The sequence below is a fragment of the Odocoileus virginianus genome, chromosome 31 (assembly GCF_023699985.2).
Source record: "Odocoileus virginianus isolate 20LAN1187 ecotype Illinois chromosome 31, Ovbor_1.2, whole genome shotgun sequence".
NCBI lineage: Eukaryota > Metazoa > Chordata > Mammalia > Artiodactyla > Cervidae > Odocoileus > Odocoileus virginianus.
The window spans coordinates 34477700-34489919 of NC_069704.1; the positions used below are offsets into that span (position 1 = coordinate 34477700).

At 42.7% G+C, this 12220-nt stretch overlaps 1 protein-coding gene across 2 annotated transcripts in view; it reads left to right on the plus strand.

The window, feature by feature from the left end:
- RASEF (RAS and EF-hand domain containing) overlaps positions 1 to 12220 on the plus strand; it is a 90375-nt gene that overhangs the window by 31226 nt on the left and 46929 nt on the right. For both annotated transcript variants that reach the window (XM_070459587.1, XM_020892911.2), the window contains exons 2-4: positions 1943 to 2089; positions 4798 to 4888; positions 9978 to 10073. In XM_070459587.1, coding sequence (XP_070315688.1) covers positions 1943 to 2089; positions 4798 to 4888; positions 9978 to 10073 — 334 coding nt within the window. The remainder of the gene's footprint in view (positions 1 to 1942; positions 2090 to 4797; positions 4889 to 9977; positions 10074 to 12220) is intronic.

Below are 12220 nucleotides of genomic sequence, written 5' to 3' on the forward strand. Positions count from 1 at the left end.
GATCTGGTTTCCTTGGCGTGTATGCCCAGAAGTGGGATTGCTGGGTCATATGGCAGTTCTATTTCCAGCTTTTTTAAGAAATCTCCACACTGTTTTCCATAGTGGCTGTACTAATTTGCATTCCCACCAACAGTGTAAGAGGGTTCCCTTTTCTCCACACCCTCTCCAGCATTTATTGCTTGTAGACTTTTGGATAGCAGCCATCCTGACTGGCGTATAATGGTACCTCATTGTGGTTTTGATTTGCATGAGAATAATTAAAATTTTGTGATGGTTTCTGCCGTGCATCAACATGAATCAGCCATAGGTATACATATGTCTGCTCCCTCTTGAACCTCCTTCTCCATCCCACCCCTCAAAGGTTGTCACAGAGCACCATCTTAATGGCCGTCCTTGACAGGCAGTTTCCTATTAACAAGAAAGTTTTTATGCTTTGTATACCACTGGTAGTCAGTAAATGACAAAAGGTAAAGAAGTTAGTGATCCATTGAAGTTACACGGGACAATCTAAAAGTAGACTTTTTTTTTTTTTGCTGCCCTTTAATATAAGGCTCACTACTGTGGGCAGTGTTTGTACTCAGCTCTGATAGGAAGAGTGGGTACCTCGTATCACCAAATAAATTGACATATTCCTGCAGATTTATTAATAATACTTCACATGAGCCATTCTTTTGGATCTACACACATTCTTTTGGATCCACATCTTTTGGATCTAATTGGCCTCTATACACACCAAGCAGTTTATTTTTAAGAGCAAACCCTGGGAGAGTTTATAGCTACGTGGACACACCTCAGGGCCATGCTTAACTAAGCTTTGGGTTAATGTATACCTGACATTTTGCAGTGTTTCATAGTTATGTGGAGCGGGTTTGAATCCCATTTCTTCTGCCAAGTTTCAGGTGTTTGACACCACTGGGAAGCATTATAATGTAATGGTTGGCCATGTGATCTGCAGTATCAAATTGAGTTTGAATCCCAACTCCACCTCAGTCAGTATATGACCTTGGAAACTTTCACTGTTGCTATGGTTGCCTAGGTATTTCTGGTAGCAAATATCTGACTGGGTGGCCTCAACAAGAAAGATTTATTTTCTCACACTTCCGAAGGCTGGAAGTTTAAGATCAGGTATTGGAGGGTTGGAGGTGAGAGCCTCTTCCCTTGGCTGGTCACTGGCCGTCTAACCATGTCTTCACATGGTCTTCCCTCAGTATCACTCAGCATGTGAGCGCCCAGACTTGGGTCAAGGACACCACTAGCCTCACTGACTCAGTCCTTTATCCCCTAGCAGGTCAGCTGCCCAGTCTTGCCAGTTTTTCTTTTGAAATGAACCCAAAATATTTGTCTTTTACAAATAATAACAAGTATGAGGATTGTCACATATAAATAAATGAAATAATTTTTAACTGACTATAAAATGATCGGTATATGTACTTTTATGATCATAAAGTCTGAAATATGTCTTATAGGGGTTGGTGGAACATGTTATAAGTAATTAGTTGGTTGCCTGATTTTTTCCTATAAATCTGTGTACCTTTCTGTGAAAGAAAGGAAATACCCAACAGTGACAAAAAATATCCTTCCCTATCAGACCTTCCCTGGGAAGAAAGCCTCCATCTTCTAATATTAAATCACCACTTTGTACACATTGTACGTCTTTTATAATCATATTGTACAACCTAAATATATACAATTTTTATTTGTCAATCATATCTCAATAAAGCCAGAAAAAAATGAAGTTGCTGTTCACTGTTAAAAAATAATACTAATATGTAGAATAACGCATTAGCATCTCTGACTTCTGTTTTCCCTCCATTCTGGCCATTCTGTTGTTACATCTTTCTTCCTTGGTTCTTATATATCTCTTTCTGAAACATATTCTGAAAATCTGAATTTTTTTATTACTTGGCTTTATTTAATTTTTAATTTAATTTTTTTTGGACAGAAAAGAGCAAGTTAGTACCTTGTATCAAAACATCAACCTCGTGGAGCCAAGACTGATTCAACCATATGAACATGTTATAAAGAACTTTATCCGTGAGATCAAACTTCAGAGCACAGAAATGGAAAACCTGGCCATTGCAGTGAAGAGGTATTGAAGTCTTTCCTCTCTCCATGGCAGAAGGGGTCCTTTAAGTGGCTCTCTGACTGAATGGCACAAAGATGAAACACATTATCACGTTATGATATAGGGGGACTGCCCAAATCTGAGGAATCTGGAGCCTTCTGAACTAAGCCAGCATGAGGGAAGCTGAGTCTGGCGGTACTTTGTAGGAGCCAGCAATCCATCAGCATGTCCCCATGTTCCTATCATATAAACCTTTCAAGGGCTGTGATCCATACAAAACTGTTCAAAGAGTTTCATTATCTTATATCCAGCTACTTGAAACCTACAGGAAACTTTTCATCCAGAGAGAGGCAGGCAGAGACTCCATTTGAAGCCTGACCTTGTCACTGACAGAAAATGACTCTGGATGGGTTGCTTACTCTCCCTGAGTCTCAGGTTCTGCATCTGCAAAGTGAGGCTATAAATTTTCACATCCTCAGGGTGTGGAGACTTCAGGAGTGAGTCATGGGTGATGCCCTTGGCACTGGACTTACCACATGGTGAGTGCTCAGTGGGGCTCTTTTCCCTCTCTCTAGCCCTCCTCACCAGCTTAAACTGAAAGTCTGAAAACCTCTAGTCCCTGAATCTCATCAGACAGTTTATGAAAGCCACAGCTGGCTCACACAGACTTTCTTAATAGTTTTAACAGCAATGCAGTACCAAAGAAAAATTTATATTTGCCATAAATATAATTTATATGTTACAATCCAAACATCAGTGAAAACACACTCACTCCCTGAATATACATGGACCCACACAGATACACGGGGGACACATAGATATACACACATTCACACAGGTGACCTGTAAGGATAGTCCTGTATAAACCCATCGGGAAGAAAGAATGGCATTCTCTCCACTCTGTTCTCCTTCCCAGCCAGGCCGCTGTCTGCTGTGGAGGGAGTGGAACTCTTGGTGCGTCTCTCCCCTCTACTTCTGTGGGTGGGATCCAAAGTCAGGCTGTGGTCTAAGCACAAGGCCTCTTAAAGGCCACTTCTCTGAGTTGACAGAAACCTCACTGAGGTGTTTAGGCGATTCCTATAAACATTCTCTTACCTTCTTGACTAAGGACCATCCGTCCTCATGTGTTTTGGGTTGGGGGAGGGCCTCAGTCTTTTCACTCCACCCTTGCATCTGAAGAAGGGATTCCCAGCGTCCTAGTAGGAGCCCTGGACTAAGGTTAAAGTGGGCATTCCCAGCGTGCTGGACACATTACTGGGAGTTGAGTCTTACTGCCATGGTGTCACAAAGAGTCGGACATGACTGAGCGACTAAACTGACTAAGTCTTCCTGGGGCAAACAGTGTGTCATTATAGACTACCCTGATTTAACCCTCCAAAACAAAAAAATGAAAGGAAGAAAAAAAGAGTTGTTCAGAAGTGAAGAAGGCAGAGAGGACACATTTGGGAGCAGTCCTGAATGCCCAGATGTTTGGCGCTGGATGTCTAGAAGGAATGGCTGAGGAAAATGAACATACAAAGGGAGAAACAAATGTGTAGCTTAGCTACTTACAGTCCCAGAGCTGACCAATAAAACCTGAAAGTTTCTGTGGAGGTACATGGTGTCTGCATTTGAAATAGCAAGTGTTTGTAAACAGACTAAAACTAGATGACAGTCAGACTTGGTTAACATAACCTCAGCAGGCTGTAAGGTGAGGAGGAAGTTAACGGGAGCAGAAAACAGTGATAAGTCACCCAGAATTTTACTTTGAGGTCTTCCCTCCACCCATCAATGCTTGTTTGGAACCTTATGTAGAAATTAAACTAATGAGCAAATTGTATGAGAGGGAGTAAATGAATTAAAAGCAGGTAGGAGGGTGTGGTGGAAGCCATTAGACTGGAAGACGAAGGCCTTCTACTGAATCCTGTTTCTCATCAAGACCATATCACTGGGGCAAGTAAATTGACTCTAAGTCTCATGGTGGCTGCTTTCAAGTCACAATCTGGTTGAGTAGGCAAGACATATGCATGTGAACTTTTAGATAATTGGATACCGAGCTGAGATTGAACAAAAAAAGATTTTAGGGCTTAATCTGAAGCTTCAATTATTGTAAAGTGACAGATGTCTTCACACTGGACAATTATTAAATAAAACTATCTGAACATCATCTCAAAGAAATTTCCTGTTTCTAACTTTTTGGCAATTCAGTATGCTCTGCCCCCATAAAAATATGATTTATTGATTATATTCATAAAAGAAACAGGAATTTTCTAAAGGGCAACAATATCTACATTGCAAAACTTTAGGAAACTGACTAGAAATAATTTTTGAGATCTTTTTTCCCATTTAACTACAGCATATAGCATTGTGTGTTTCATGTAACAAAATTTCAGAATTGTATCTATCCATGGAGGTTTTTTTTTTAATCCAGCATTGTAGCTCAGCAGCAAAAAAAGATTTTCAGAACTTACTAAGAGCCTCTCAGTAACCTGGTATCTTTCTCTGTTCTTTGCTACAGTATAGTTTAATACCATTTAATCTATTCTGTTCCATTTATTTAATATCTAGTTTCAGTGTCCCTTTATACCCAGCTGGTCAAATTGCCAATCTGGGGAATGGGGAATATTATTTTAAATGGTGTGTTTCTCCTCTTCTGTAAAATAGCTTGAAATAGCTGAGGCCAGAATAAATTATCTCGTCATGCTACAAGGCCAAGAGTATAATGAAAAGGTGTGTACCCTCTGGAATTTCAGAGCCCAGGACAAGGCAGCCATGCAGCTGAGTGAGCTGGAAGAGGAAATGGATCAGAGGATTCAGGCTGCAGAACAGAAGACACGGAAAGACGTGAGTTTGTGGGACTGGCCTGTGTATGCGATGCATCCTTGGACTACCTTTTATGTACAGGGCACAGGGCATTCTCTGGGTACCGCACGTCCAGGTTGCCGCAGGCACTCTCAACAAGGGCTTTGTCAGCGGTGGTTTTGAGGGGGATAGATTAAGGAGAAAGAGACAGAGAGGCAATAAGCAGTCAAATAAAGGGGCTAATTTCAGATGGCAACAAGCTCAGTAAAGAAGCATCATGTGTGGTAGACAGGCTGCTTCAGACTTGGAGGTCAGGGGCCTCCTTGAAGAGGGGACAGGAGAGCTGAGGCCTAAAGGAGAAGGCCAAACCCATCTTCGTGGAGGAGGTTGGCTTCACCCTTAATACCACTCTCTCAGCCCATGGCCACTACGGCTTTAAATCTAGATTACAAGGACTTCCTGGGGTCCAGTGACTAAGGCTACAAGCTTCCAATACAGAGGGCCCAGGTTCGATCCGTAGTCAGGGAACTAGATCCCACGTGCCACAACTAAGACCCAGGGAAGTCAAATAAATAAATAATATAAAGTAAAGAAATCTAGATTACAATGAAGTTAAAACACTCTTATGATGGGATATGCTTTTAGGAACTCTCATAGTTGGAAGTTGGGTGTTACCTTTAGTGACTTCCATAGGAGAAATAATTGTCTTTCTTCCTTATAAAATATATTTGAATGATTACTATTTACTGAAAACAGAAAAGAGACATATTTCTTTGAGTAGCTAATGCTAGGTTGAACATTCTCTTTTTTCTGTTCATTTTCCCCATTAACTCTGAGAAGGAGAAAATTGAGTGAGAAGGGCCTGGGTATTGGCCTCTGATAGACCTGCAATAGAGGAGACCTGGGTTCAATTCCTAAGCTGGGAAGATCCCCTGGAGGAATGCATGGCAACCCACTCCAGTATTCTTGCCTGGAGAATCCCATGGACAGAGAAACCTGGCGGGCTACAGTCCAGGAGTCATGAGAGTCGGACAGGACTTAGCAACTAAGCTGCAGGCCTTGGTTTGCCTCCCGGCTCCGGCGCTGGAAAAATCACCTAACCTCTGAGCCTTTGTTGTTCCAACTTTAGATAGGATAAGCCACCAACCTGCTTTAAGGAGGGTGGAGCCTGACGGTCTATATGCATGCCTAGCCCAGTGCTGAGGAGTGGTAGGGGCACCATGGCCGTTAGCATTCTCCTCTTCCCCATTGCCCTGTGTACCTTATGACTCTTCAGATTCTTCACCCTGCTTTGCTTTATCACATATATGCCTTCAGGCCTCTTTGTTCTCCTGTCTCTTAATAACATGCTTAATAACTGTGTGGATATCATGTAAATGGCTCAGAGTCTATGGTCCAGGGTTAATGTAATGGTTATCTCATTCTTTTATTAGCCCTTTATCTTTCTAGTCTAAAAACAATAACATCCTAATTTTTCTGCCTTTCCCCTCTCCAGCCATTTAATCTGCACTCACTCATTCATCGCACATATCAAGCACATGTTTTGTTCTGCAATAAATCTCTGCCTCATCCAGCTAAGCATTTCCCAGATTGGTTGTTGGTAATAGATACGCAAGCTTCCCAGGTGGCACAGTGGTAAAGAATCCCCCTGCCAGTGCAGGAGACAGAAGGGACGCTGGTTCGATCCCTGGGTGGGGAAGCTCCCCTGGAGTAGGAAATGGCAACCTGCTCCAGTATTCCTGTCTGGAAAATTCTATGGACAGAGGAGCTTGGTGGGCTACAGTCCATAGGGTTGCAAGCAGTCAGACATGACTGAGCACACACTCTCACACACCTGACCACAGACTGCCCCTTATAACTTCACGGTTTGTTCATTATAACATCTTCCTTGCTTTCCTTGGCTGTGGTATAGGGGTGGTGCATACGTGGCTTCCACAGCAGCATTGCTGTGTTCCACAGAAATGGCATAAGCAGCCAGTGAGTCACTGCACAGACACAGTCTCTGAAAACCTCAGCACACGCTGCCAACAGAGCACCTTTGACCCTGGGATGACCCCTGTTTGTCAGTCCGTCCCAGTCTCCTGGTCTGTCTGGAGTAACATGTCTAGGCTGACTGAAGACTTTCCGTAACTTACCTCTACTAAGCAAGTCTCGCCTGACTCTCCACGGCTCATTGTTCTGCTTTCACTCCAGCTGTTTTCTTGGCCTTGCTGACTCCTTTCCACTTTCCTAAACTTGGCAAAGCTCAGAGAAAGCCTCCCCTTCTCCCCAGTGTGCTGCCGTAGTCCTCAGCCACGTTCACCTCCTCCTGACCTTGACTCTTCTTGCACAGGTAGTGTTTATCCCATTGTGTCAATTAGGGTTTTTAAAAAATTATGCTTTAACAGCTTTATGGGGGTGTAATGGGCAGGCAATAAACTGTCTATACTCAAGGAGTAGAATGTGATGAGATTTATGTGTATACTGAGGAACCACCATCACAGTCAAGGCAATGGTTGGCTGCATTCACATACTACTTTCCATGCCCTGCATCATGCCTCCCTCTCGGCCCCTCCTTATCAGAACCATTTGGTATCTTCTCCAGTGAAGCATCTGTCTGAATCTTTTGTTCATTTTCAAAACTCCGTTTGGTTGTCTTCTTTTTTCTTTTCACCACACCACAGGGCAAAATGTGTGGGTTCTTAAATCTCCAACCAGGGATCAAATCTGTGCCCCTTGCAGTGGAAGCATGAAGTGCTAACCACTGGGAACCAGGGAAGTCCCTGGTTGTTTTCTTATGATTGAGTTTTAGGAGTTGTTTATATATTCTTATCTGTAAGTATTTCCTCCCAGACTGTTACTTATCTTTGTGTTCTCTTAACAGTGTCTGTAAAAGAGTAGTCATTTTTTGTTTCTTTTTAGCCCAGTGTGTCAGTTTTTTCTTTCATGTATCCTGCTTTTGATATTTAATAAATTTTTGCCTAACCTAAGGTTGCAATGATTTTTCTCCCATGTTTCTTCTACGAGTTTTATTGTTTTAGGTTTCACATTTAGGAACCATTTTACAAGGTATGGATCAAAGTTCATACTCTTTTGCATGTGCATATCTAATTGTTCCAGCCCATTTGTTGAAAATACTATCTGTTCTCTGTTGAACTGCCTTTGCACTTTGTCCAAAATCATTTTTCTTTATCTGTGTTGGGTTTATTTCTGGGCTTTCCATTCTGTTCCATAGGGTCGCAAAGAGCTGGACACAACTCGGCGACTGAACAACCATGGCAACAATGCTGGTATTGCGTTGTCTTAATGACTGTTGCTTCATAAATAAGTCTTGAAATCAAGTAAAATTAATTCTTCAACTTTGTTCCTTTTCAAAGTTTCTATTTTAGGTCCTCAATTTCCATAGAATCAGGTTGTTGTTTGTTGTTTAGTCCCTAAGTTGTGTCCGACTCTTTGCGACCCCACGGACTGTAGCCTTCCAGGCTCCTTTGTTGATGGAATTTTCCAAGTAAGAATACTGGAGCGGGTTGCCATTTCCTTCTCCAAGAGTCAGGTTGTCAATTTCTTAAAAAAAAAAAAGTCTGCTGGGGTTCAGCTGGACTTCATTGCATCTATAGATCAATTGGAGGAGAATTGGCATCTTAATAATAATGAATGATCCAAAAATTTGATATATTCTCTGTTTATTTAGGTCTTATTACACTTAATTTTACATTATAAACTTAAAACTTTATTTGAATACAGGACACAGGATATAAAATTCCATAATATGTTAAGAGAAAAAGGAAATTAAGAGATATTTAGGCTCATGAGTAGAGAAGGAAATGGCAACCCACTCCAGTATTCTTGCCCGGAGAATCTCAGGGACAGAGGAACCTGGTGGGTTGCCGTCCGTGGGGTCACACAGAGTCAGACACGACTGCAGTTACTTAGCAGCAGCAGCAGCAACAGCAGGCTCATGAGAGCTACAGCCCCTGACCTCCAAGGGTGCCCTTTTGTTATTCTCTGCACCAGGGGCAACACATATGAGAAGTACCAGCCTGTGAGCAGCACTTTGCATGGAAATTTGCAGTTGGTGTGATTTGTATTTAGATAAGGTATAGTGGTAGTGTTAGTCACTCAGCCGTATCCAGCTCTTTGTGACCCCATAGACTAGCCCACCAGGCTCCTCTGTCCATGGGACTCTCCAGGCAAGAATACTGGAGTGGGTAGCCATGCCCTCCTCCAGAGGATCTTCCCAACCCAGGGATCGAACCCGGATCTCCTGCATTGTATGTGGATTCTTTGCTATCTGAGCCACAGGGAAGCCCAGATAAGGTGTAAGCTCTTGGAAAAACAGTGAATGCACCAGGTCTTCCTGAGTCCTGATAACATGATGCGACTCAGGCAAGTGATGGGGCCCTTGGTTGAGCCAGAGCTTTTCATTAAACATAGCAGTGTTTAATCAGCTAGTTAATCGATGTGCTACAGCCCTCTATCCCAATCAAGTAGTGGCCTTAGAGGTGTCACCCCAGGTAATGTGTGTATATAGGTTGTGGGATTCCGTAGTTCCTTTGCTCTTGTAGGTTTCCACTCTGGAAGTGCTGGGCATCTAAAGTTTGGTCACTTCCCTTGTGCTTTCTCACCATCTCTGTGTAGAAGATTTGGGATCAGCCTTCAGTTCAGTTGCTCAGTCGTGTCCGACTCTTTGCAACCCCATGACTATAGCACACCAGGCCTCCCTGTCCATCATCAACTCCCAGAGTTTACTCAAACCCATGTCCATGGAGTCGGTGATGCCATCCAACCATCTCATCCTCTCTTGTCCCCTTCTCCTCCTGCCTTCAATCTTTCCCAGCATCAGGGTCTTTTCCAGTGAGTCAGCTCTTCGCATGAGGTGGCCAAAGTATTGGAGTTTCAGCTTCAACATCAGTCCTTCCAATGAACACCCAGGACTGATCTCCTTTAGGATGGACTGGTTGGATCTCCTTGCAGTCCAAGGGACTCTCAAGAGTCTTCTCCAACACCACAAGTTCAAAAGCATCAATTCTTTAGCGCTCAGCTTTCTTTATAGTCCAACTCTCTTGGTTTGACACAAAATGTTTCTCACCTATAGTAATTTGAAGAGCCTATTTAAATCAACAAGTTGGTTTCATTGTTTTTTTTCCCCCAGGAAAAACGCAAAGCTGAGGAAGCCCTCAGTGACCTCAGGCGTCAATATGAAACAGAAGTGGGAGACCTACAGGTGACGATAAAGAAACTCAAGAAGGTAGGTATACGGCAGCTGGACTGAGGGATAGCTTCGGTATCTCAGTGTGTCTGAATTTTTAGCAACTAAAAACATAGGGAATCATATTGAAGCTGTGGATGGATCGGATTTTGGAATCAAATTGGACTCCTTGGCAAGAATTTTTTTAAAGGCCTCAATTTCTTTTTCTAAGGGCAGCATATCTTTTGCATAGATCTAATGGATATTTCTGATCCCTTGAACAGTTGTCCATCGAGCCTCAGTTTTCTTTCCATGTCTTTACCAAGTGCCCTCAAGTTCCACGTGTCTGGTGGACTGTCTTCTCATGACAGCAGCAACAGTCTTTCCTGGTCATGTAGTCCTTCACCCAGCTTACTGCAGGTTACATGTGTTCACTGAATATTTATTAAATGAAATGAATATTTCTCTTCTCTGTAGCAAGTTCCAGATCTAGAGGACCCCTGATCAGAGGACAGGGTGGGAGAGAACCTGTTGAAGTGAAAGCAAAGGTGTGATTGGTTTTGGCCTTTGTTGTATTTGTTTTCTAAAGATCAGGGTCCATTTTACTGTATGGTGTACTGCTAGGTGTTTAACAACAGGCTCTGGAGGAATTCCCCTGTGGTCCAGTGGTTAGGACTCTGAGCTTCCACTGCAGGGGTCATGGGTTAGATCCCTGATGGGGGTAAGATCCTACATGCCACACCTGGCACAGCCTAAAAGGGGAGGAAAGAAGGAGGACTTCTGATATTTGCCAACTTCCATAGTATAAATATTTCCACCATTACCAATTTCAAGCTGCCAAGTTGACATCACTGAATGCAGGTTGGGAAGAGATGCTTAAAATAAATAGGCTCTCACCTGCTGATACACATTGTCTCCAGCACAGTATTGGATTCACTTCCTGTATGTGGATTGTCTCCATAACTAATAGAAATATCTTAGCTAAAATGAAAATTGGTACTTAAAAAATAATCGTCCCTGCAAGTGGCACTGTGAGTGTGGGCACATCACTTTGCTTCTCTGATCGGTCATACGATAACCTTTAATGGTCCTTTCAGTGTTCATACTGAATGATATTAAATAACAACTGTATTTTGTGGGTTGTTGCAATTTAAACCTCTGACATATTAAGAATTCTCCCCAGCATTCTTCTTGGAAAAGTATTATCAATGTCAACCTTATATGTGATTTCCAGAGGTCATTAGAACATAATACAATGCTTGTGTTACAGAATTTTAATGGACCAATCCTTTGCTTTATGCTAGAGTCATTGGAGAAGGAAATGGCAACCCACTCCAGTGTTCTTGCCTGGAGAATCCCAGGGACGGGGGAGCCTGGTGGGCTGCCGTCTATGGGGTCGCACAGAGTCGGACACGACTGAAGCAACTTAGCAGCAGCAGAGTCATAGATTCTCCTAGTCCCTGTCCTTACTTATCTCCATGTCATCCCAAATCATTATACTAAGATAATGTTTGCAAGAGGAGACACAGAGGGAAGAATCTTTCTGCCATTGCAGGGACCAGTCCCTGGTCAGGGAACTAAGATCCCACATGCCATGAGGAAACTAAGCTTGCAGGCTGCAGCTGCTGAGCCCAAGCACTCTGGAGCCTACCCACCACAACAGAGATCCCACATGCACAGCTAAGACCTGACGCAGCCAAAAATAAATAAATAAATATTTTAATAAAAAAGAGGAGACACGAGAATTTCTTGCCCTCATACAACATATGATGAAGACCAAAAAGGCACTGAACAGTAAGAATCAGGAGTGATGAGACCTGAGTCTTTATCGAGGCTGTGCTAATTCCTTTCTGTAACACCTAGGACAATTGGCTTCATGATTCTGATGGTTAGCGTCTCATCTGTAAAATGGGATTAATAATAAACTGTCCTGTCTAACCATAATAACTAACATTTTATTGACTGTGTAGCTTATTAACCTCTTCTTCATTATTTAAGAAAATTGAATTCTCAAACTTTCTCTGAGGAAAGTATAAGTTTCCCACTTTTACAGCTGAGGACGCTGAGTTCCAGGTTTAATAGCTTGTTCAAAGCCTAACCGCAACTGCCAGTGGCGAAGTAGCCCAGACACCTGCGTCCACCACCAGTGAGCGGGGCACTGGGCAGGGAGATGCGGGCTGCATCATTAGTGCTTAGAGTAGGAACTG